Source organism: Gobius niger, assembly GCF_951799975.1.
Source record: "Gobius niger genome assembly, chromosome: 12".
Classification (NCBI taxonomy): Eukaryota; Metazoa; Chordata; class Actinopteri; order Gobiiformes; family Gobiidae; genus Gobius; species Gobius niger.
Genome location: NC_136863.1, coordinates 19,193,547 through 19,219,212, shown reverse-complemented (window position 1 = coordinate 19,219,212; position 25,666 = coordinate 19,193,547). Strand labels below are relative to the sequence as shown.

Here is a 25,666-nt window from a genome sequence, read left to right as displayed (position 1 = left end):
GGCCTTAACTGTATAGTTTAAAAAATAAAAGTATTTGCATTTGCATCACTTCTAATTGTAAGCATCAGTGCCAGCTTAAAGAAGACACTGACGAGAGACACACTGATGGAGATGGACCCAAACATTAAAGTTTGAAATCTTTTTCTCTTTTTCCCTTAATCACACATTTTCTTACATTTCAAGTTATAGTAATTCTTAAAATTGTCATGTTTTAATGTAAAACAAGTAGCAAATGAAAAAAAGAAATAAAGAATAACAAATATAATCCCCAAATAAAAGACTATATTAAAAAAACAAGGGGGAAAAAAATCAATTGAATGTTCTCATCAAATTCCTTTTGATGACAAAATTAAAAGCATCTAGCAGTTCATTTGTATTGTAAAAAAAAAAGCATTGTTCGACCCTGTAAAATTATCTGGTGACCCACTGGGGGTCCCAACCCTTAGGTTCAGGCGCAGTGTTGTAAATGACAGAGCTATTGTCCTCTCAGCAGGGATGTGACAAGACGCACAAAGAGATAAAGACTGGTAATGACTCTGCTTTCTGTGGTCACTCAGCCTTCAAAGGTCACAGCTGACAGAGGCGCGCGGAGAAGGACGGCTCCATCTTTTCACCCCATGCCGGTCCATCTGCAAGCCTTCACCTGTGCTGCTGTGGAAAGTTTGGAGTTTGACACTTAAGATGAGGTATGACTCACTTGCCTCTTGTGCTAATGACTTTACCTACGCAGCGGTTCAGAGCGGCCGGATTCGAGGTAGAGAGAGAGAGAAGGGGGGAGGAGGAAGGGGTTGGAGGGGTTGAATGGTGGTGGGGAGTGACAGCTGATGCTCAAATAAGGGGTTGCTCGAATATTGAAGGCACAGACAAGAGACATGCTGGGACACAAAATCGCTCTCACCAACACACTACCTGTAATTAGAGCGCTTTAGATCCCTTTCTCCCAGCCCGCCCCAGCCCCACCTGTCCCTCCAACACGCTCCTCATCAACAGTCATTACACAAAATGTAGTCTTTATGATTTTATTGATTTAAACTTTTTATTTTCATTGCATTATGTCATTAGGGTAGTGTTTAGTTGTTAATTAGGGAAAAATCACAGGAAAGACTTTCTTTTATTGACTCCATGTGCTCCATACAATCAAACTTTATCCAATATCTTTCCCTCCTTTGGTAATGGCCTGTGTGTAGTCCACAGATTTTTTTCCTAAAGTGGTCCGTGGGCCACATGTTCACGTCACAGAATTCCGAAATGTTGTCTTCAGTCTTTTGATATGTTGACTTTAAGCAGAAATTATAAAATGTAAAAAAATAATGATGAAGAACAAGGTGGACTGACCCTGGGCTGCTCTGATCTCTGTGCTCTGATGTCACGTGAGTTTTTATTACCAATTAGAAAAGGAGCATTTAGGGAAATGACGTTGAGTAGCTCAGTAACACAAATCTTACAAACCAAGTAAAAAGCAAGATGATAAAAAATGATGAATAAAATAATAAAGTCAGTATAAAATAATGCATAAAGGCAAGCCGATATTTGTATACACAATACATTTAAATATTCAAGTATACAATATGTACAAGAGTCCTTGTATGTCATATTCACTGTCCAAGTGGTTTTGACAAACAGTTACACACAACTTACTCCCCTTCAGTAAACCAGACCAAATCTTTGATAATAACTATTATTACGGTATTACATAGTGTTGGGGCGTAACTAAAAACATGTATTTAGAGAAGGTATTTACAATACTCAATTTGGGTAACTGTATTCTGGTAAAGTTACACTTTCATTTGAGAGTATTTAGAATACAGTTACTTTCCCAGTATCAATCATTACATTTTAGCTCCATATTGCACAACATTATTAAGAAATACCTTTTAATGTTCACCTGTTTTTCCTCCTAAAATAAAATAAAGATTTAAATGCCTTAGGCAACAGTTCATATAAACACTGCACATGTGTCACATGATGCTGTATCTGCTGCTCCATTTGCCAAAAGAGTTAAAGAGGTCATCATTAATGGTAAGTGAGTTTAAAACAGATGTTCCAACATTCGTAGTCTTCATTTTTGTAATTGTATGCCATATTTTTTTTACATAAATATAATGACAATCAATGTGAAAGTATTCTAAAAGTATTCAAAGCATTCAGAATAAAGTACGCTGATTAGATAAAGTAACGGAATAAGTTACAAAATACATTTTAGGGCAAATATTCAGTATTCAGTAACCAAATACAATTTCAAAGTATTCTCCCCAACACTGCTGTTACATAAAAAGCATTGGTGACGACGCATCGCCAACACAGGCATGATGTTTCAGTAAGTCCTTATTCTTCTGGCTGATGCAGACTATGGGTCTGAGTGTTGATTCCTCTCCTCCAGTGACCACCTTGTTAAAAGTCCGGTCCTTTGGGTGTTGGTTAATTGCACGGTGCTGCCCCAGAGATCTGCAGGCCTTATTATCTCATTAGCGAGTGGTTAGCTTGTTAAACTTATACTATGCTTTTTTGGCGCTTTCACTTGAGACACAACTCAGAAAATAATTTGTTGTGACCTTTGGTTGTTTGGGACTTGTTCACACGTGTCAGGCTACACTGGATTCAGGTTTCACACTCGAGTAACACAAGTAACTTACTGTAATCATTTTGAAATGTAGTTTTCTTCAAGAATACACAGTATATGTACAACAGGGCTGGGACAAAATAGTATTGATACTTTATCAAGCAACGCAATACATAAAATACTTGTGTTTAGAGGCATTTTTATCATGTGCTCCTTTGTTACACAGCACTTTGTTACATGTTGTGTTAATGAATAAATGTCATTCAGTTTATAAGCTCTGGACACATGACTTTTTGCACTTGTTGAGGTAAACATATTATTTATCTTAATCACTTACTTACTAACACATATGTTTTGATACATCTTTAGATAATTTTTAGATTTAAGCACTGTCGCCACATATAAAAAGAAATATTGCAGAAAAGCACATGCTAGATAGTCCACTTCTGATTACATAACAGAAGCATCAAAATGTTTCTCTGTTCATTTTCTCAGGTCTACTCTGCCTCCCAGAAGCTCTACACCCCACTACGACCCCCTACTCTGTGACCCACCATGACCCATGAGCCTCCCCCACTCCTATTGGTGCTGGTATTAAAGAGACTCCTATACTACATCCTTATGGACCCCGGGATGACTAACTGCTACCCTGGAATGGTGGATCCTAATAACAAATAAACATAATTATTAAAGTCAGTGTGTTACTATACATTTGGGCAATATCTATACAGAGCCCTGATTAAACCTAAGATGCAACCACCTATTGCCCCCAAAGTGTAATTATCCCCAAAATGTAATCACAGCACAATGTTTGAAATGCACAATTGCCAAGGATTTGTGTTATTATAATCTTCATATTTGCCTCATTCATAATACCCTCACCATTTTGTTGATAATGTTTCCATCACATTAATTAAGCGAAAAGTAATTGGTGACAGAACACATGCTGCAAAATATGGTTTAGGATCACAGAATAAAAGGCTGCGCCCACACTGAATTTCACCGTATTCGACCAATGACCTATTTTTTGGTACAAGTCAATTAAAGGTTATTGGTAACGTCAGACATGCGATGCATGTTTAAAGTTGAGCCCACATTCCCTCCAGTTGTCATTTTAAAGCCATTTGTTTACTCATTAAATAAGCGCTGTTTGTTTAGTCAGCCCTTATATTGTTGTACTATATCTACTTGAGTGAAACATATTTGAACAACCAGAGATTTCCACTCCAAAGCTTTAGATGAAGATGTTTATTCTTATATTTGTCTCCATCAGACAGCTGTTAACCGGCTCGCTTTATTTGTGTCTAAATGTTGATCCAAGGCAGCCTCCTTTATTTGTGAATGAATAAACTTTATTTAGCCAGTGCTGACATGCATTCAGCTTGTTCAATCAGCCTGAAGCATGTCTGTTATGAGTCAAGCTGAACTCTTGACTGAGCATCCCCACTGGAATCCCCTCCATTCTGTCACTCATTCATCTGCAGCTCCTGTGTCTCGGGCCCACCAGGCTGGGGGTCCAGGTAGCCCATATGAGCTTACGGGCCGACCCCAAGCCCGCATTTAGACCTGTTTCGGTTGCATTGAGATGTACTGAGCCGTGCTGAAATGTAGGGAAGGCATATTGAAGGTGCATTCAGAGGCAGTGAGCTTGAATTGAGATGTTTTGAGCTATATTTAAATTTGGCTGGAGCCCGGCTGAAGCTGTATTGAGATGTATCAGAGCACAGCTAATTTAAGCTGAGCAGCAGAGAATGTTGTGCTTTGTAGCCGGACAGGATTGTCCATGATGCAGCACCACTGCATTGTGGCTTAAAGGAATCCACCACGCTATTGTGGCCTAAGAAGATTGTCCCTGAGAAGACGTAAGAGAACGCAGCGCGGTGATGACCGGGAGCACTTGGGCTGCCACAGGCTCTGTCTGCGAGGCTCAGATTAAATGTGTGTAGTGTGTGGCCCAGTCCAGCCTCCTCGTCTGATGTGTGCCCCTGTTTGGCCTCCCCATTTGATTCCTGAATCAGTTTGACCTTTACATTTGATGTGCAGAGTAGCCTGACCTTTGCATTGTCCTGAAGAAAAGCTGGGACTACAGAGAGTAAAGGACTTTACAAGGCTGTACTCTGGGGTTAGTGTGACAGCCTGATGTTCTCCATCAATAGCCATTTGGTTATCACCTCTTTGAGTTGTCAAATTAGTGGAGTTGTCTTTATTAGAAACTTATTTAATGTCACCACACAGAATATTTAGATAGTGCAATACATTGTGTTGTATCTGCACACTTGGACAGTTTGTAATCAGGGCAAAAAGAGTATAATAAACAGACAACAATATTTTATTTTAACTTCGAGTCTGTAGAAATGTCTTGTGATTTTGTTTGACTTCCCTTTTAGCTATTTTAAAATGTAACTATGCTGATCAACTCAGGTTAAGTATTTTTCTATGTGTATCTGTCTTTCAGTAGGAAAATTGAAAAATGAAAAGCATACAAAGTTCTGTTTGAAGCGTTTAATTAGAATTCTCTTGTAGAAATTGCAATAAAACTAATATTTACCACTTGCGACCAACTGTTGTTTAGGAAAAGGTCATTTTTAATCAAAGTTAATGACACAATAATGACACAACACTTTTTCATAAATGATGGAAACATACAAAATCAAAGATCTGAATAGTTGGTTTAGATTCATTTATTGTCTGGTTATATTTACAAAAACATTCACAATTTTATAAAATGGCATTGTGTGAACATTTACAATGAAACAAATTTCCCACATTTTCTTTGCATTTTGTTTTAATGAAAGTCATTTTTTTTATTAGTTCAAATTCTGTACAGTCAGTGTGAAAAAAAACGTGCTTTTGGACGGTGATGATGCGGATCGCCTTGGCAACAAACTGAAAATCCTCTTTGAAGACATTACTGTAGACGGGGCCAATACTGTGACATGTCGCCTTCACTTCCTGGGACCTGGACTGGGACGGAGATGCCCGGTGAAATCAGGCCTATAAAAGACATTTCATGTTAATATTTGAAATACATTTGTTTATTTTCTTCATCATTGATTTTCTTGTGTTTATTGTCACGCTCATATTGATGTTTTCCATTCATCATCCATATTTTTCATTTCCATCTTTATCCTCGTCACTGACACTGTTTAAAGCTTTGAGTTTTTGCCCAGCTATTTCAAATACATTTATATAAAATTGGAGAAATGCTCAGTGGATTAACCCCAGAGCAAATCATTAGGAATGTCAGACAGATTACGATCATCAACAAGTGAAGACACCAGTCGACCAGAACATGACCATCGGCACATTGTTTTGCCACATCAGCATCAGCGTTCAGTCGAAGCATGGTTTACTGATTTAGTTATATGTCAGGAGAAAGTGGCTCCGTTTCTACCTGTTGACGATGCTGCAGAGGTCGACATTGACTGGCTGCTGATGTGTGGCTGCATGTGACCCGCCGTGTAGGCCTCATAACTTCGCCCGTTTAATGTGGTGCTACTCGGAAGCATGCAGGAATACGACGCCTGGTTTGACGGCTGGAGAAAAAAAAAAGGACAAAATGAATGAATCTTCTTGCACATAGGGCCGCACAATATTCAAGTCGTCAGAAGGCAGGTCTTACTTGCATAGGGAGACTGGCGGCCATGCTGAAGCTGTAGCTGTTTGACAAGATTGGCTCCGATCTCGACAGCATGGATTCTGATGAGAAAGACACTGTAACAAATAACATACGATAAGAGAAAGAGGCTCCAGTAGCACGGGCGCGAAGGTGATGATCTGTCTGTGTGATACATACTTGTGCTAAAGCTGCTGCTAATAGGAATATGATTGGACGTGTTTGACGCTTGCCGCCGTTGATTCCTGAGCTTCTCCTCTCGTCTCCACTTTGCTCGTCTGTTCGAAAACCAAACCTGAGGCAAAAAAAAAGAGCTTGTGCTGTCAGTACAACCCTCCATTACATAATGTTATTAATGAGCGTCCATAGACTCTGGTTTTAATAATTGCCTAATATTTACAAAAGGTGTCTATTATTGCACTAAGTCACCGTTTCTCCATAAATTTAAATGGGATAGAGTCATTTTTTTTCATATTCATCTGCATTTAAACAGACTAAACAACATTTATCTATGAAAATATAGTAAAATATAGGCCTTATTTATTTTGATGCGAATACATTAAATGAAAGAAAACTTGCAGACATTTCCCCCTCATGTTTATGTCAGTAATCTACAGGAAACATTTAAAATTGAGCTTTCTCTCTTCCTCTTTTTCCCCCTGTATTCACCTGCAGTGTCTCGCCTTAAAAGTCATTAAAAACAAGAGCCCACCTGTATCCTTGCTTCTGGGAGGTCAATCTTGTTGGCAAGGCGTTCTCTGGCAAATACATCCGGATAATGAGTGCGTTCAAATTCTGAAGACACATAGAAGATTTAAAAAAAAAAGTGATTTATATGTTGTGAAATAGGGACTCTTTTAAACATTTGACTGTTTGGGCCCTTGCCTTTTTCTAGTGCGTCTATCTGCTCCTGCGTGAAGGACGTGCGGTTTCTTTGGAGTTTCCTCTTCAGCTGCAGTCGCATCTGAGTCTCTTCAGAGTCTTCACTGTTAGTGCTTATGACGTTCTCTGTCCCCTCTGACTGTAGACAATCTGCACACAAAGGTCATGGTTCAAACGGATTCACGCCAATATTCACAACCTTGTTCACTACACTTTTATGGTGCTGTGGGCCGGTGTTTCGTCAACTTTTTACACAAAGCATCAGCTCATATGCGAAGAAGAAGGAGTAGAAGAAAAAGAAGAGGAAGAAGAAAAAGAGAAAGAAAAAGAAAAAGAACAAGAGGAAGAATAAAAGAGGAAGAAAAAGAAGAAGAAAAAAGAAGACAAAAGAAGAAAAACAAAAAAAGAAGATGAGAAAGAAAAAGGAAAAAAAAAAAGGAGAAAAACAGGCCTAGCTCAAGATCAAACCCGGATTAAACTGGTTCTAAAAAGATTCTAAAATAGATCTATACTGGAATAAATTATGTGCAAATGTACATATTCTCCCCGATATTATACATTTTCATAGACAAACTAAAAGGTGTTTTCTCGTTACGCTGGCGGAGAGAATCCAGCTGAATGTGTATGTGTGCTGATGTGGAGGAGCAGAGCAGCTTGACTCGCGCTCTCAGCGGAGCGCATGTTTTTTCTGGTGCAAGGCTAATTATTCATTATTCCCATCAGACAGAGGCTGCAAAACAGAATGAAGCCATTGCTCAGTGTCACAGGCAGTCAGGCAGAAAAAGATACAGATGAGAGCAGACGCCGGCTCTGCCCTCCCATTCATACACACACACACACTCAAGGTCTGTCAGCCGTGGGCCCATTGAGAGACACAGCGAACCGGGACCTAACCATAAAATAAACACGTACTGTGTGTGAAGTTTTTTAACGAATATACACTGACAGCAAAGCTATTCTACACTGCAATTACTGATTTTATTGATCACAATTTGTTGCATCAAGTTCGGAAAAGAATGAACCTTTACCTCTTGATTACTCATCTAATTAGCATATGCATTTAAATTATTGCACAAACTAATATTACAACATAGGCTTCCTCAATGAAAGTTTTCGGTAAATGAATGTCATTGCAGTTAGATATGTGTCAATTAAAAAAGTACATTTTAATTAAAAGCTCAAATTAGGTGAAATTCAGTGCACTGTGTTACAATTTAAATAAATGCAAATTCAGTTATATCATATGCAATTCCATTATGTATTTGGCATGTTGTTAATGCACTTCTCAATGGCATTGTTAAGATCCACCTATATTGTACGCCGAATGCATACAGTGCGTTTGGTTTCCTCACCATTGGCGGTGAGAGTGGTCCCGGAGAACCAGCCGGAGCGCCCTCCCCAGGCCGCCTGTCCGTTAAGCATCTTCAGCTTGTCAAACATCGCCTCGGCTCCCGCTGGGCCCATTTGGTGCTTGTCACTGGCTAGGTTTCTGAGTACCCGGTTTATTGATGACACCTGTTAAGAATCACAATAAATACACTGTACTTTAGACATCTTCTCCTGGTGCATAGTACATATGTGATTGTATAAATATAAGGTAAGACAAATAATGTTTTGTTTGAGTTGCTTTTTAATTGATCTTTGTTTGATGTTTGTTTGTTTGTTTTCTGTCGGACCAGCACTGAGCGTCCACTGACCATTGTGGCTGAATGGTTTCTTTTGCAATGATACACGCCAGTGCCATAAAATCCTGCGCATAAAATACAATGCAGTATTTGAACATGATCGTACTTACACTGGGGATGTTGTCGTTGGTGCAGATGGCCTCGGCAAGCAGCCTGTCTCTGATCTCCCAGGCGAATATGGACGGACACTCTCGTTTGTACTGGGATATCCTGCCCACCACTTCAGGCGTCGCCACTCGTGGTTTACTGCCTCCGATCGCCCTGGGACGGATGGATCCGGTCTCGTAATACCGACCCAGAATCTTGCTCACACAGCCGTTGGACACCTGAAAGTAAGCCAAACAACTATTGCCATTTTTATGTTAACTCAAATGGAAAATGTTCTTTGTGAGGGTTATTTTGTTATGTCAAATTCCTCATGTTTATGGATCCATGGGTACATAAACTAAGTAATAAAGTATGACATCATGAAAGGTTTTGTCACTTGTAGACAAAACATTTAGTTTTAGTGTAATAATCTACTGCATGTAATGTTGCTAGGCGTGCACACCTGCAGTATCCGTGAGATGTCACATGGTCTGGCGCCGCTATGAGCCAACTCTACGATCTTCTGCCTGGTCGAGTCAGGTAACGGCCGCCCATTCACAAACACCCCTCCGAGCTGGTTCACCCCGCTGTGACCTACATGTGCACATCACAGCATTAGGACATCACAGACATTGTGCGCTCTGTAGAGGGCAAATGCTGCGGTATACTAAGTATGCTGATATACAAAGCCACATGCATGAAAAGGGGCACAGGAAGCGTAAGGCGAGGGGAAATACAGGCTTTTAGCAGAACTGAGGATTGGTCCTTTATTGTCAGCATTTGACTAACTTCATGTCTTACCATAGATTATCATATTATCATAGATTATCATATTAGTGGGACTTTTATATATTCTTACCTATGGACCAAGAAATGTTACCAAACTAACTGCATTTTGTGCAATCTTTTTCGAAAAGCCCAAATGTTTAAATATATGAAAGTTGTAGTTTGTCACAATTTGCTTATTCTTTTAGATTTTCCTGAATTTAATTTCATAATTTTGTGTGAATTACACTGATTTTTTAAATAAAGTTTATATTGGACTCCCTCATGCTGAAGCAGGTATTGTAATAATCTAATCCACACCAGGAACTCTTCACAGGGAGCAGTGATGGAGAAAGTGATTAAAATATTGCAGGTCCGACTTGTTTGTTCTGGAGCAGATTAAGCTGGGATTTAATCCCAATCCATTGAGTATTTTCCATTAATGGCTCAGTTGAGGAAAGGCATATTGAGGATTTATAAAACATTAATAAATGATGCTGCTCCAGTGCAGGCACCTCATCACCAGACAGAATGTGTTTCCATTTGGCCCTGGAAGAATTCTTTCTTCTATTCACACTATTTTGTAGAAATGCAGACAACATTACACTTTCTGCCCCTTACGTTGAATTGCCGGTTTGCACCGTGGACTATTAGGCCCACAGTAATATGTTAATCAAAGACCGTTCCCAGAGGAACATGGGCTGTGCTCCACTGAAACACAATTAATTGACAGACATATGGAGTCAATTTGGCTGTGGCTCTGTGTCACACATGTATGGCCCAAGGGAGATGCTGTGTCGACTGACCCACTATAATTTCTTTATGTTTAAGATTTGTCAGCTGGATAAATTAATTTAGGTGAGTTGCTTAGATTATAGTGTTGAGTTGAACTGTTCAGACAACCCGCTCCACCTCTTGACCTACTGCTCCACCAGTATGAAATAACATTAATAGAGTAAAAAGTTTTAAGTCGGTTGATGATTTTTTTGCCTTTATTCATATGGATAAGCCCACTGAGATTCCAAATCACTTTCACACTGGGCTCCTGGCCCAAGAAAGAAGCCTATTTTAAGTACATTTATGCAAACCCAAAGGACACCTTTACAGACACGCAGAGGTCCGACATGGTCCGGGAATGAAGAAAAAAAAAGACTCTGCTGTCAACAGGCAACCTTTGGATTTTTCCGGTGCAGTTTTAATGCTATGCAATGAGCATGGGTGATGGGATGGAGCAGGGAGCAGAGCAGGGCAGTGGAGAGGTGCAGGGCAGAGCAGAGTGAGGAGAAGAGTTGCACACACCTTCACTGTAGACAGCACGGACCTCTTGTCCCGCAGTAAGAAAACATCAGCATGAGTTACTGACCAATTTGTTATTTTATTTTTTTACATATTAACACTATCTCATCTGAGCACTGAAACATGGTGCATGTTTAATTTGATGTTATAGACAGTTAAGAGCTCATGCTTTTAAAAAGTGTTGTCTGAAATATACATTTATTAACAGAACTATGTATTTCAATTTAGAGACACCTTATACTTAGTCTGAAAAAAACAAAAACAAAAAAATAGTGCAATACACACAGTATCAACTTTCATTGATCACGTCAGAAATTGAACTCACTGTTATGCATCATGGTGGCCACTCCACTCTCCCAGCTGGTATGGCCTCTGTAATCTGGACAAAAGGAAGACAATCAACATGTGGCAGTGTGAGATGTGGAGATCTGTTAATTATTATCAGCCTATAGTTTCAAGTTAAACAAATGAAATCAGTGTATAGCCTAGTTGTATTCATGAAATCAACATTATTTTGAGCGGTTTATTTTAACGTAAATCCGCGCGCGGGGCCGCAGCTTGAGAAATTCAGACAGTGACTTGTGTGGAGTTGGTCATATTTGGTAATTCGTTTTATGTTTTTTTTTTAAGGAAACCCGTAGCGAGACAAAAGAGAAGGCTTTACCTTTTAAGCTGAAGTAAAAAGGTGTCGGCATCAACAATAAAAACACCGAACTCAAATATTTGTATAGACTATCGAATAGTGCTTGTTTCTCGGCTCTAGACACGGGGCCATGGCTCAGGTGCGCTCCGTGCGCGCGCCAAACATATGGGACGTGGGCTACAGCCGTCACACCAGCGCGCACAGCAGCCCTCACAAGTTCGCGTGTTGGATCAGGCCAGTGCGCCAAAATAGATCAAGCGCTTAATTGGCTTATTTAATGAACGGGAAAAACATTTCATCTGGAAACAACTGCATTCCGACGAGGAGCCGGTCTTCCGCTTCCTTTGAGCTCGGCCTTGCTATATTTCTCTGAATAAGCTTCTTTTTTTCTTTTCTTTTTTTTTTAATGTGTCGATTCTTAACCTTTGTAAAATAGTGAATAAACCTTTTTAGATGTATTTACGATTCACGTTGGCTTTAACGAGTTAGTGAATAAAATAGGCGTAGGCAATTCCGTCTTTACGCATTTTTACCCAGGTCAAAAACTTAGGCCAACGACATGTTATTTGGAAGAGGCTATAACAGTGCAACGATGCGCCATAGATTAAGTTGTTGAAAGCTAAAACTTGTGGAGTCAGATGATACAAGGCTTGATTCTGTTCAGCAGAGTAACACATTTGTTTTATTATGAGTTTACTCCATACGGAAAGTTTGCGATATGAACTATTGCGTAAAATCGGGTTGCAAAAAAACAACAACTAAACAATGCAATATTAAAAGATTCCTAAATGATTTCCAGAAGCTAATACGTGACAAAATTTATGTAGAAAGATGTATTTCAAACCTACAAATATTAGTCTCAATTAGTCTTTCGAGAAATTGTAAAAAATGGAATTACGCACAAATCTTATTCGTGCGTAATTCCATTTTTCCGTAGACTTTTCCATCGTACATTTTAAAGTTGTAAATTAGGCTGTAAGGAGAAGAACTACTTACATCCACCTGTGGACCGAACATGTTCCATTGGCACGTGCTAAACATTGATGCCCGCATTGGTCCCGCTCAGTCCCCAGGTAAAGTCACAGACACGTGTCACTCAGTACGAATGAGGCTTACCTTTCTGTGGCATGGCGAAAAGGTTTGTTTGGTTTGCAAAGCAGCGTCGGTCTCCTATTCTTTCTTCAAATTAGTTTCTCCTTGACTGAAGAGACAAGTGCGGAGAGTGACAGAAGTGGTCCTCTGAGGAGAGAGGAGGGACGAGTGGGAGGGCGGAGAGACGAGCCGCACGTTCAGAGCCGCCGGTGTTCATCAGCGGAGAGAGAGCTCAAGTGTCCAAGTCTGACATTTGGAAACTTAGTGGAAATCACTGGGAATCTTACGGCCTTAGCCTCTGATGCTAGACAAACCTTCAACCACAAGTGATGCTTTTATTAAGCTGCAGTAGATAAGCATCAAAACATTGACCCCAAAAAAATCAGCACCATCGCCATCCCGAATGAAGAGACATGGTTAATAACAGTGATGCGTTTTAATTTGAAGCATCACTGAAATCACTTTGATTCATTAGATTATTATTTATTGTGTCCTTACGGAGAAATGTGTTTTTGAAATTCTAAGGCAGGTACAAAAACACATAATAGACAATCACATGAAACAGTCCACGCACACACGTCACATCTGCGGCAAAGTTCATCACGAGCTCAGACATTGCATGACCCAAACAAAAAACAACTAGACAACAGTTCAGTTTGTGGTGTATAAGGCAGCTATGTATCTGACTGCAGGTTTGTCAATCAGGCAAGTTTGGATAGTGTGGCAAATCAATTTACAGATACCCCTCTAAACATTTGTAATTTATACCTTGAAAACTATTTATGTTTTATATATATTTAGCTATTGATATCTTTAAGCTACCGATTTAAGACAGACATACCTTTACAAGTAACAATAGACATTTGGTATAAGTCATGAGTTAAATATTGGTTTTGCTCAAGCAACAAGTGAAGCCATGAGCAATGGTCTCCAGCTCCATCTATAGGCAGAAACACATAACTGCGCCCCTTTCACCTACAAACCAAAGGCACACAGTCACTCACGTTTTCTTATTTTGTGAGGCCACACTCGGAATGAAGAAGAATTTAAATCCCTTCAGTAGCAGAGTTCTTCATTCAGATGTTTGAACTGAACTGATGTTTTTGAGAATCTAAATCAACCCAAGCAAACTTGCATGTTGGGCAAACAGTAAGCTTTTAATGCGCCATCTTTTATTTAAAGGCACACTTTTTGGACTATACTGTTGCCATCAATACAAACATGCTCCTAATGGGCAGCTCAGCACAGAAAATACTCTTTCTGCAGGGGGTAATCAAAGAATGGATTTGAATGAGGACCTAACCTGTTTATATCTCAAATTCTGCTGACTTTAGTCGACATCTCCATGGAGACGAGCTGGAGACGTGCTCACTCCTGGTTAAGTTACAGTCTTTGGGTAGGTGAGCCGCTCACAGCAAAGACTGTGTTTGTTTCTACATTTATGAGGTGTTCTTCACATCTGTCATAAAATAAATGCTTGTATTTCAATCATTCAATTATTTATTGGGTAAAATTCGACATAGTGTGGCTTTAAAGGAAAAAAAAAACTTGACAAGTGGGGCCTGGCTAAACTCAGATAATCAGACACATTCTATTAGCATTATCTACAAATTGCTTTTGGAGTAAATCACACTGAATCACGTTAATGCATTAAAAACAGCATCACTGTCATCAAAGTGCAGATCGGCAGACCTTAAATTATAGCACTGTCAGAGGTCCTCCTCATCTCTGCCAATGAAGAGACATTAATACTGTGTGATGGACAGCCAATGAAAGAAGACGCAGCCACCGATTGACCCCGGTTGGCACAAACTCATGTCAACAGTGGCCCCGTCCTCTCCTCCCACTCCTTCTGTACTCCCACTGCAATCTTCCACCAATCAGCTCGAGTTCCCCCGTGGCATCCTCTCTCTTCCTACTTTGGTGCCATTCTCGTCGCGTCTTAACTCTGCGCACCTCTGCCCCATGCCACGTCTCCATTTCTATACACCTCCACATCCCTTCTGTCCCGCACCTCCTGACTCCCGAGCCGTGCGTCTGTCTAATGCTGACAGCTAACAAGTAATTACAGGTAATCATCTAAATGGACAGTAATTATTGCGAATGGGGAGGGGCTTGAGTTCGCCTTTACAGTATTGTGAGTGGGAGCGAAACCCCTTGACTTGCTATTGTCCCTGAGAAGCAGCATATTTAAGACACGTTGTGGATTATTATGTTAACACAAGACTGTTAAGCTTTTTAAAACTAATAATACTAGCATTTTACACCGTTCATAATGCTCAGACATGGTAAATGGTCTCAACTTATGTGGTGCTTTTCTACTTTCATTGGGCCCAAAGCGCTTTACAGCAAGGAACCAGTCAAGCATCCACTCTCTCATTCATACACCAATGTACACAATGACACAACGACAGTGGGCATCTTCAGGAGGCGGGATTTGAACCCCCAACCTTCTGATGATGAGACCATGTCCTAATGTGTAGAATGAGCTGAGACCTTTTCACCATAACTGCCTCTAAAATCCCGCACTGTCACTCAAAAAGGTGTCACTTCGCGTCCAAATTGCCATCAGGCACGAGCTTAGTATAGAAGCTGCAGTTACTTGTGTGACCTGAGGTGGCAGTAGTGAGTATGAAATGGCCAACTTGCATCTAGTCCCTTAAACAAAACAAAAATAGTTGTTTGCTTTTTGCAACTTTAAAAAAAATACAAATGAGCACAAATTTCCACCACCTTTTGGTTATTATTTTGTATGGACTAATCTTTTTTTTTTTGTATCTTGTTTTGATAACTTTGTGTATGTCTTTGAACAGCGAAAGGCAATTGACAACCCACAGTGAATAAACCGAGGATGCGTGCACCCCGTTATCAGCCAGTTTAAGGATGAAACCACAACCAATGAGAGGTAAGTGTTAGAGAAGTTTGTATTTTTTTATAGATACGTCATTCCTCACAGAAGCCATAGACTTCACATTTATTCACGTGCGTTGACCAAGTCTCATACAAAGGCTCAGACAATTTGCTGAATCTCTCTCCCTTTTTCATCCTGGGCTGTCCAATGAAATAAAGTAAAAAAAAAAAAATTAAAATAAAAACATTCAATAAAAGTCAAGCCTAAAAAGCTTAGTCATCCATGGATCCAGAGTGATATATTTTGAGATTGTTGCCATGGCGATGATCCAATCCAGTTTTACTTATAAAGCCCTTTAAAAGCAACAAAATGAGTCTTGTGGCTGAAACTCATCCATAGTCATAAAATGAAAAGAAAACGATAATTACCCTATAGGTTTAAAGGTTTTTCATTATATAAACTTATTAACTTACTGTATCTAAGTCTATTTGAGTCAATGTTGGCCATATGTAGAACCTGGACAATGGCCATAGTGACACAGAAACATATTCCACTGTTGACTTTCACATTTGGATCATATATATGTATATAGAGAGAGTGCGTGTGTGAGCGTGTGTGTGTGTGTGTTGGAAATCACAAAGATGAATAAACAAATATCATTTTAATTACGCTTTTATTAAGTATTGCATTTTTACAGTGGCAACAATTATTTGTGTCGACCGTATATAGACAGTTTTTCGGTTTGATGTATGGCTAAAATTAAAAGTAAATGCATCTTCTTGCTCGGATCGCAAGTTTTCATTATCTTGCAGACATCTTGCAATAATCCAATTTTCTATCTAATCTTTTAATCACTATTAATGTGCAAAGTAAAATATTCCATTTTCTGACCAATCTCAATGATTACTCCTCTGTAATCCGATCACCCTGTGACTGCCTCCAAAATACCACTTCATTAACTTCATGCATTTAGTCCAAAAGTGGGCGTTTAATTTGGGGATAGATGGGCTGTTCGCGCAGAGCCAAGTGCGTGTGTCCAGTGAGTAAAGAAGGCCCTTAATTGCATTGTTCTCTGTTTATTAGCGGGTGAGGCTTGCATTAACCTTTTCATTGGGCCTGACATTTCTTTTCCTACTAAATGGAGAATTAAAGACCATTGGAAAGCCATTAGTGGAATTTACTGCTTCTGTTGACTGGTCAGCTATTAGAGGAGGGCGGCACGACCACTGCACTCGCCATCAGCTCCACAACTTTACTTTGAGACATATGTTCAAGCACAAAAGGCTTGGGTTAACCTACCAATTGTCAACATTATGAATGTATTGCTTTGAAGATGATATCATTTTGAATACTGTACCGCAGTAGCAGAGCGTTCACAATGAGTTTTTTAGTCACTGGGGTGCTCCAGTTCACTGCAATTCATATCAGAAAAGGAGAACACCAATGAATGACTGAAAGAGTAAAAGCAAATACATTCATTTAGGCTTGTCAATAACATACATATTTCAGCAATAATTCTTTAATATATTACGTCACAGATTCCAATGAATGTCAATTTAAGGACTGGATATTGAAACATGTTCTGCACAGTAAAACATTCACTCAGCATGCAGTCCTGTTGCCCTGTGTGCCGCCTTGTAGTGGCTCTCAATCTTTTATAGTTGCGACGCCGCCAGGAAACGTTGTCTATTCAAACTATGTAGGAAACAGGTCTCACATATGATCTGCCACGACTCCATGGGAGTCTTGGCCCCTACATTCAAAACCTCTGTGAGGCAAGGTGCGCAAATGTATCCAGACAAGTTGACTGATGCTGCCACCAAGTGGTAGTAAGAGGAACAACATGTATGTTTAAATGATCAATACCAGTCAGAGTAATAATACATTTTTTTTAGTTTAATTTAATTTGAGTGATGATTTTTATGCTGTGTTTTTCAAGTACCTTTTTCGTATTCCATTTTCTCACAAAACCCATTACTCGATTAATCAATGCATTCATATGTCTGTTTGTACATATGTCTGTTTATACATACCGTCTGTCCAGTAGAGGTTCCGACAAGTCCCATTTGAGCTTTGTGACCTGTTTGTCACCCAGCTTAACCCCACATAGATGCACGGACCCCCGACACCAAGGTTATGATTCTGTTATTAGAAGGAATCCTCTGAGAGTGTGACATGCTCCTAATAATAAACCGGCAAAGTGCAGATGTGGTAGATATTTCAGATGGTTTTGTTGCGTCAGACTCCATTTTAATTAGACTATTACACCATGTGAGCAGTGTGTTGGGGAGAATACTTTGCAATTGTATTTAGTTACAGAATACTGAATACTTGCCTTAAAGCATATGATTAAAAACATGCAGCTACGCTACACCGCCGTTAGGAACTTATGTGTCACTAATTAGGATGCCCACAGCCCAGAATGATGTAGGGCTAAACATTTCCCCAGCTGTTTTGACCTTCTCTTTCTTATTGCTATGAGTATGAAACATTGAAGTACTTGAGTACTTCAATGTATTCCTTTAATATTTGGAAAGTAACTGTTTTCTAAATACCCTCAAATGAAAGAGTAACCTACCTAGAATACAGTTACTCAAAGTGAGTATTCTAAACACGTAGTCTAAATACATGTATTCAGTTACTCCCCAACACCGCGTGTGAGTAACTGGTAAAGTGAGTCGAGAGCGTTCTTCGCATTATAGCCGCACATAGCTGCACTGGCTGCTCAAGTTGCAGGTTCAAGGCGCGACATACATTACAGACTCAGAGCAGCAGCTGAAAAGGAAACACAGTAAAGTCTGATATTTCACCAGAATCAGCCCTTGTTTACATCAAATCCAAATAAAAGCAATATAGTCACGTTTCCAAAAAGTGCATGTTTTTGAACTTCCTCTAACAGTGGCAGGCTCTCACGTGATTTATCTCAGTTTGCCCTTTACCACATAATTAGGTTCAGTGTGTACGTCCCACCTGCCCAGGGCACCTGTTGGTTTGTGTTCTTGACTTTGTATTGTTTCATAATGGGCTTGTACTGGTTTAGTTTCATGACATAGTGCCATTTGTAGAGGATATGTTAGTGGAGAATAAATAACAGAGCTAGTCTAACCCCTGACAAGAATGAAAGACTTTAATAGGACAGCGATGTGAGATTTCTTGGGCATCTTGGCAGTGGCACAGAATACATGATTTGCACGACGTGGAAGGGATTAGGCTTGGATTAGTTGTACAGATTCAACAAAGCACTGCATTGACACATTTGTGGAGGTGATGATAGGCAAAATCATCACAGCAGGCCTCTGAACACGCTTGAGAAGCCTTGGACATTTCAGTTTTAACTCTAGCTTTATTTGTTCATTAATGAATTGAAGAATAGAGAGTCAATATTACACAATTTATCCATTGATTTTTGTACTGAATGTTTTCCTTTCAGTCTCTATAGTTTATATTTCCACAAGTCTTCAACCAGTGGTTTTCAAGCTGTGGTACATGTACATTTGATCTTAGTCTAGGTCTGGTGCTGGTGGTACTTGGAAGGTCACATATTGTATGAGGTGGAACTACATGTTTAAAAAATGTGATTTCCATGGATTTCAATGGGTATTTTGGGTATGGTAGAAACTTACTATAAAACCTGTATTTCCTCTCAATGCCTGGGTACAAATACTCAGTGTCTGAGGTACATTTGTACACTTGCTTCTTTTGATAGTCATTGGCTGCCTTCTTATTAAAGCCCATCTGACTGCACACGTCATCTGGAATGGCCGAATAATCAAATGGCCTTTTTCTATTATTACTTACACCAGCATTTGTCCTTATCAGTATATCAAATATAATCTTCCTCATAACTTGCCAACCCCTTTAGTACTGTGGTCCTTAATCCCATGTAAATTTTCAAATTATTATTATTACATTTTTAAGCTCCAAACCCTGAATTTTTTCAAGCTCCAACAACATTTTCCCCTGCCTCATTGACCTTGAAGTTTGCCTGGAAGACACACATGGGTCTCTGTGGATTCTTGAGGTTGCAGAATTCTGTTCTAAAGACTAAAACAACTCCAGTTGTGTTCCATGTTGTGTTAAATTATATAAATTGTATGTACAATTAATTTACATTTGCTTGCAACAACTACAAAATAGGCATTGGAAGTAAAATACATTTTGTTAAGATGAGACACTGCAGGTGAATATGAAAACGTTCAAATTTATATATCAATTTTAAACTTTTGCAGTCGATTACTGACATGAATATGAGAAAATAAATTGCTTTATTCACTCCCAAATACAAAACATCTCTCAGGGTTCTCTTGAGTAAAACGCAATGATGAGGCAGGGGTAGCAGTTATCCTATTCCTATAACTCACCGGGAGAGTTTCCTCTACTATTGCAATGGATTCCAAGGGTTGGAGCTTAAATTTCCACTTTAAGGACCACCCTACCCTTTAGTCTTTAGTTGCTACAGCAAAGGTTCTTTTCTTTTGTACAAATACCTGTTCAAAAAGCTCAAAAAGTGTCAGCCCCCTTCCTGAACACTTCCAAAGATCCCGACTGATAAACCCACAAAAACAATTGCAAGATTCTGTCACAACGGAGTAACGTCGTTGTTTATGAGAATATTTTCTTTTTATCTTAGGGGCCCGCAATGCCAGTGTTTTACTAAAATTACCACAGGCTTTAACTCAGAAACAAATTCTGCTGGTTCTCCCTCATAAAAACCTAGCTGTGCTTTTTTAAAGGGGTGATTTGGGATTACAACACCAAATTCTGACCCCCATCTCTAAGGTGAGCTGCTGTATCTTTTGGCAAGACCCCTCACCCACATATATAAAAACAAAACAACTATCTTAAAATACTATGCAAAACATTCCTGCAGGATTGTATTGATTTGATCCAACGCCAAAGCTTTAAAAGCACATGTTGTTTGGAATCAGAGGATGGCGATATCCCCTGTGAGATTAATGGCCAGCACTTCCTTCCGTCTTCATTGAAAAGACACATTTTTTGACCCTAAAACTTCTAAAAATAGCTGTCAGTGCGGATGTTACTGCTTTCTTATGTAAGCTGTGGCCCAAAGTGTCCGGGGTGAGAAGCTGCGCAGAGAGTCCAGTAAAATAAACGTTGAAATTCTTTCGTCTTCGAAAATGTAGAATTACAAAGGCAATTGTGTAAGCAAACTAATGAGTTAAATGCCGTCTTCTCCTCTTCATCCCTGGGTCACAATGCTTAATAAAACTCCCAGCTCTCGTGTATTTGCTTGTTAAATTAGGATAAGCTCATGGTCCTAAAGGTTGGGGAACTGGCAAAACATCTTTCCCAGTGGTTTGTAACTCTTGAAGGGAATGTTGTTGCCAAGAAAACATTCACAGGCCTGTTGTTCATCATATTCATTGCCCCCATTCTACAGAAAAGTGCAGCTTCTATATTGGTTAATATAGATTTATGTATTATATATTATATAGTTTTTATGCTTATAATATATTAACAAAAATACATTTATGTCAGGCTTCAACATGGGAATAGATAGAGGGGTATGAATGCCTCTTTAAGTCACTGTACACCCACAATTTAAATCACAAGTTTACTGGATATGCTTACCATATAGAAATACCTCATAAAAACATCTTGTCCCCGCAGTTTTACAGCTTCATCTGTATATAATTTCCCATTAAATCTAAAAGTGGTTTGAAGCCAGTCCTACTTTTGAATCTCTTTAGCAATCTCCAGCTCATCACCAACGGGCCATTTTACTCCAGGGTAATCTTGTTGTGGCACTAATTTATGAGCGGTAATGACTGAGAGAGGGGTCCCGGGACAGGTCGGGGGCCTTTTGATCTTACAGCCGGTCTCAGTGGAGCTGGGACAGAGGGAAAGTGTGGGAGGGCATTTCTTGTTCATCACTTTTATCGTCGCCTATGTTTAGATCTTGGATCGCGGATGTCTTGGTTTCAAGTATCAGAGCTGCGCACACTCTGAGCGAGCGGACCGGGGGGACAAACAGCGAGTCTCTGCCCTGATCTTCACCAGGACACTCTTAAAGACACACAACAGGACGGACCTCAAGAGACACACACGAGAGCGCGGTCATTTTTGTCAGAGAGGAAGCAGAGGGGGGAAAAACAAGGCAACCTGGGATAGTGAGTCTGTAATGCGTTAAGGAGCCCTGCACCATGACGCAACAGGTGGAGGAAGAGGACAACCCGGCGTCAGCAACGGGAGCAAAACAGTCTGCCGTGCATTATCTGCGAGATGTGGTGTTTCATGGCAAGTTTGAGGTGAGCGGAGAAGGCTTTGGGTAAAAACTAGGCTGGTTACAGAGATCTTGGCAATGCGAATGTGCACTCTAAAGACAAGAAAAGAGCATCAATGAGGCGCAAGTAATAATCAACTGAATGGGCTCTATTGGCACTGGTTTGACAGTGATTTTAAAACTTTCATGTGCAGCTCAACAGTACAATAACTGTATCGTCAGAGTAAACAGCTGATCCGGGTTTGTTTGAGCTCAGGTTTGAGATGTTGACAAAAATTTACTAAAGGTTGTTGATTAGATGTCAAAAATGTTGGCGCTTCGTCGCTCTCTGGCAGCCAAGAACAGACTCGTTTCATTCACAGCTCCATTGGGTCAATTGGCACTATATGCACGCAGCTTGTGAATGAATCCTGAATGTATCTTGTTGTACCTTGGCCAGTGGTGAGCGTCTCCGCACAAACTATCAATAACAGCAAAAGGAAGAAGTAGTCCAAACAAGTAGCCTTCTCTCAACATTAACACTATGCGTGTCTTGTCGAACCAACTTACTATAAATACAGTTTTGCATCATTGACAGAAATGTAGCACATTGAGATGAAACATTTTGAATTCAAGACTGAAAGTACATTAAATGCCTGTACATAAATGTGTGATATAATATCTCGTGATTGACTGGCCAATGTGGCACTAGTTTTAAACCCTGTAATTTAAAAATAGTGATGAAACTAATAGTCTGATATCGCAACAGCTGCGTCGCATTTCTTTGTAGTTTGGGGAAGCCCTCCTCTGCCCTTTGATTCCGAATGCAAGAGACCACCCACTGTGGTCATGGGAATAACTAATAATGGAATAAGTGCAAACAACAAATAACTTTTAGCGCTGTTGTTTCAACATGTAAACACGTCAGCCAATGTCAGTGTGCCTTCGCGGTCCAGACTGTTACGACTGTGTTTGTTACCTTGAAAGACAGAGGGCAAATACAACAAAGTACTTGAGGGTTGTTGAAGTAGAGCTGTGGATAGTTTATCTATGGGACTTTGAGTGCAGCTTCTGTAAAAAGTGGAATTGGCCGCTGCTGAGGCATTTCTTAAAACCTTTTCTGCTGTACACGGAAAGGCTTGTTTTGCGATGGTTTTTCATTTATTCTCAAATAAATGTCAGGGTAACCTTTCATTCCAGCCTCTGCCTTTAATAACTCCATGCGAGCTGCGTTTGGTGATCAGTGCGCGGGAGAATCTGTTGTCATCAATGTTGTTACTTCTTGTGTTGTTTCTTGACCAGGTCATGAAAAGTTGTAAATCACAATTGCTTCAAAGTTTCTGCTGGAGGGGTTTGCAAATAGTGTTTTGCCATTGCTCAGGTGATGAAACGAGTCTGAATTTAAATCTGTTTTCCTATTACATTACATTTTCATTCCAACAACTATGTGGCCATGTGGCTCAGTGGTTAGTGCTAGTGCCTCACAGCAAGAAGGTCCCAGATTTGTGTCTCAGTCTTTTAGTATATATGGGCTGTGTCCGAAACCATCACATTATAGCCTCTATGTCCTATCCTAACTTCTAATCCTAAACCTTTTATGGCTCAACTGATCTCTATGCAGTTAGTGAACGAGAGCTTCAGCAGCATTTGCCCAATTCGACCGTCCTTACCCAGGGCGAAAAACACAGGGGGAAGTAACATCACCAACAGCTGTTTCTTTACTTCAGTCTTAAAGACATATTTATGGATAAAAAAAGAAAAATCCAAATAATCCATCACATTTCCCTTTCGCGTTATTTTATCTCAACAACTGTTTCATAAAGCTATGTCACGCATATTGGACTACAAAATGTACTGCAGCCACTGACTTTAATGACTCAAACATGAACCACAATGATATGAAGCCACACAGAAAACAGAACAGACGACGATAAAAAGTGACTGTGCTGTGGTAACTCTAATATGTATTTTTTTACTTTTATAAAGTTTGGCTCGTGCAGAATATATATATATGTATTATATATATAATTTTTTTATTAAAGGGGGCTGGATGCAAGTTGGCCATTTTATACTCACTACTGCCACCCAGTGCTTAATTTGATCCCCCGTTTGGGGGAACGCATTCCCCCAATCAATTTTTTTCCGGGTAATGGATCCGGGAAACATTTGGAGGATCCGGCAAAAAATGTATCTGATACAATGGTGTCTAATGAGAGTGTTCCGGCAAATGTTTTGGCCTGTTCCCCCAATCCATCACATCAGACCAAAAGTGTTCCTGAAAATACTAATTTACAAATTAAGCACTGCTGCCACCTCAGGCCATATGTGTACTGCACCTTCTATATTATAATTAACATGGCTGGAACATGTAGAGGCAGGAAAATACTTCGTTTTAACATTTTTAAACTCTGTATAGTCCCCTTTAAATGTGCGACTGTCAATCAACAGTGGTTGCGCATGAGTCACTCAGGGTGGGGCGAGGGGTGGGGGGGTTGGCGGCGCAGTGGTTTTCATAGGATGGCACCATATGGCACCGGTAATTGACCACCAGAGGTCACTATGCTTAAATTGCTATGACAGTTAGCATACAGGCACCTTTCTCCTCATGGCCGACGCCGACACACATCCGGTTTGGCGTTTTACCTCTTACCAATTTACTGCTTTCGGGGGCAATGTTCTGAGAAAGGACTTCTTCTTCTTCTTCTTGTGCTTCTTATGCTTCTTCATACATTGGACTCTTTCATTTACTTCTATGATTGGACTACATTCAACTCAAATAATTAAATAATCAGAAAGTCAGAAAGAAACAGCTATTTAGTATTTTACTACTATGGATATATTATCAAATATTTCAGTACTTGTGTTTGGTGGCATTTTCATCCTGCACTCCCATGTTTTCCAGTAACAACTGCAGATTACTTTGTTACATTTTGTTTGGCAGCACTTTCCTATCTTCATAAATCAAAAAACAGCACACACAAGTAGCCAATGTCCAATTTTTAATCAAGGATGAAACGTTTCCGCATTAGCCTTCATTGGATCATTCTCTTTTCATCTTTGAACCAGAGTGCATGTGCACTTTTCAATCTTAACACTTCAATAAGTGTCAAGTGGCATTTGGCCTACAACATGGACACATGAATGCTTTCTTTTTACTCTCTAGAAACAAAGTCATTCTCATGTAGCTGTTTTATCTGAGTGTATTATCTTGATTTAATAATGCAATGTTTGATTATTTGTGTGAACTGTAACTTGTGTGTGAAGTAGTTCCCCAGCATCTTAACCAGGACACTCTTGAAAAGAGATGTTTTTATTTATTTATTTTTATCTCAATGAGTGTTATCCTGGATACATAAAGGTCAAATATTTTTTTTTTAAAGAACACATTTTAAGGTAAACATTTTTACTTATCATAAATATGTATCGTAATACGTATTGAAACAGCCTTCTTCTTCTCCTTCTCCTTTTTTCCATCTTCTTCTTCTTCTTCTTCTTCTCCTCCTTCTTCTTCATTTTCTTCTCCAATTTTGTCCTTTTGCACTTTCCATTTTGAGTCCACTAAATGGTGCAGCCCTAACCCTCTCATGCTTTGCTTCAGCTTCTCAAGGCAGTGACCCCAGATGAAAGCACCTGTTACCAGAAGGGTTTGTACTTCGAGGACGGTCAGAGGAGGGTGGATTACGTCCTCACCTACAACCTGAAGAAGCCTTTGGGCAGTCGTATCAGCAGATATGTCCCGCACATGCCGACGGAGAACACCTTCACCCACGGCCGCCGAAACAAAGACAAAAACCAGCCCACAGAGCCTCACAGAGCTGGGCTTAGACCTTCCAATACAGGAATGGGAGGAGACCCTGGGGTCCCCTTTGGAGGACGACAGGATTCTCCAGCGAGAGGACTTTGAATCGAAAACTGAAAGATATGGGGCTGGAGCTGGAGAAAGAAGACAATGTAAGTGTTCAGAAA

At 39.8% G+C, this 25,666-nt stretch overlaps 2 protein-coding genes across 2 annotated transcripts in view; one reads left to right on the top strand and one right to left on the bottom strand.

The window, feature by feature from the left end:
• Positions 1 to 5,387: 5,387 nt before the first annotated feature.
• On the bottom strand, positions 5,388 to 12,661 carry LOC306971067 (paired box protein Pax-6-like). The gene is made up of 12 exons (XM_079567205.1): positions 12,531 to 12,661; positions 11,217 to 11,270; positions 10,895 to 10,918; positions 9,294 to 9,424; positions 8,854 to 9,069; positions 8,411 to 8,573; positions 7,062 to 7,208; positions 6,889 to 6,971; positions 6,357 to 6,471; positions 6,183 to 6,274; positions 5,955 to 6,096; positions 5,388 to 5,554 (listed from the first exon to the last, which is right to left on the bottom strand). Exons 1-12 carry the CDS (start codon positions 12,556 to 12,558, stop codon positions 5,469 to 5,471), a joined length of 1,281 nt encoding a protein of 426 aa, XP_079423331.1. The 5' UTR covers positions 12,559 to 12,661; the 3' UTR covers positions 5,388 to 5,468.
• Positions 12,662 to 21,534: 8,873 nt separating this feature from the next.
• LOC306972035 (anoctamin-1-like) overlaps positions 21,535 to 25,666 on the top strand; it is a 7,456-nt gene continuing 3,324 nt past the window's right edge. The window contains exons 1-2 of the mRNA XM_079568478.1: positions 21,535 to 21,746; positions 25,299 to 25,559. Of these exons, the coding sequence (XP_079424604.1) occupies positions 21,642 to 21,746; positions 25,299 to 25,559 (366 nt within the window). The 5' untranslated portion in view covers positions 21,535 to 21,641. The remainder of the gene's footprint in view (positions 21,747 to 25,298; positions 25,560 to 25,666) is intronic.

Coding starts and splice junctions, on each gene's coding strand:
- LOC306971067 (XM_079567205.1), bottom strand. CDS start 12,558: ATGGAACATGTTCGGTCCACAGGTGGAT. Junction 6,972..7,061: donor GATAGACGCACTAGAAAAAG/GCAAGGGCCCAA, acceptor ATGTGTCTTCAG/AATTTGAACGCACTCATTAT. Junction 5,555..5,954: donor CTCTGCAGCATCGTCAACAG/GTAGAAACGGAG, acceptor TGTCTTTTATAG/GCCTGATTTCACCGGGCATC.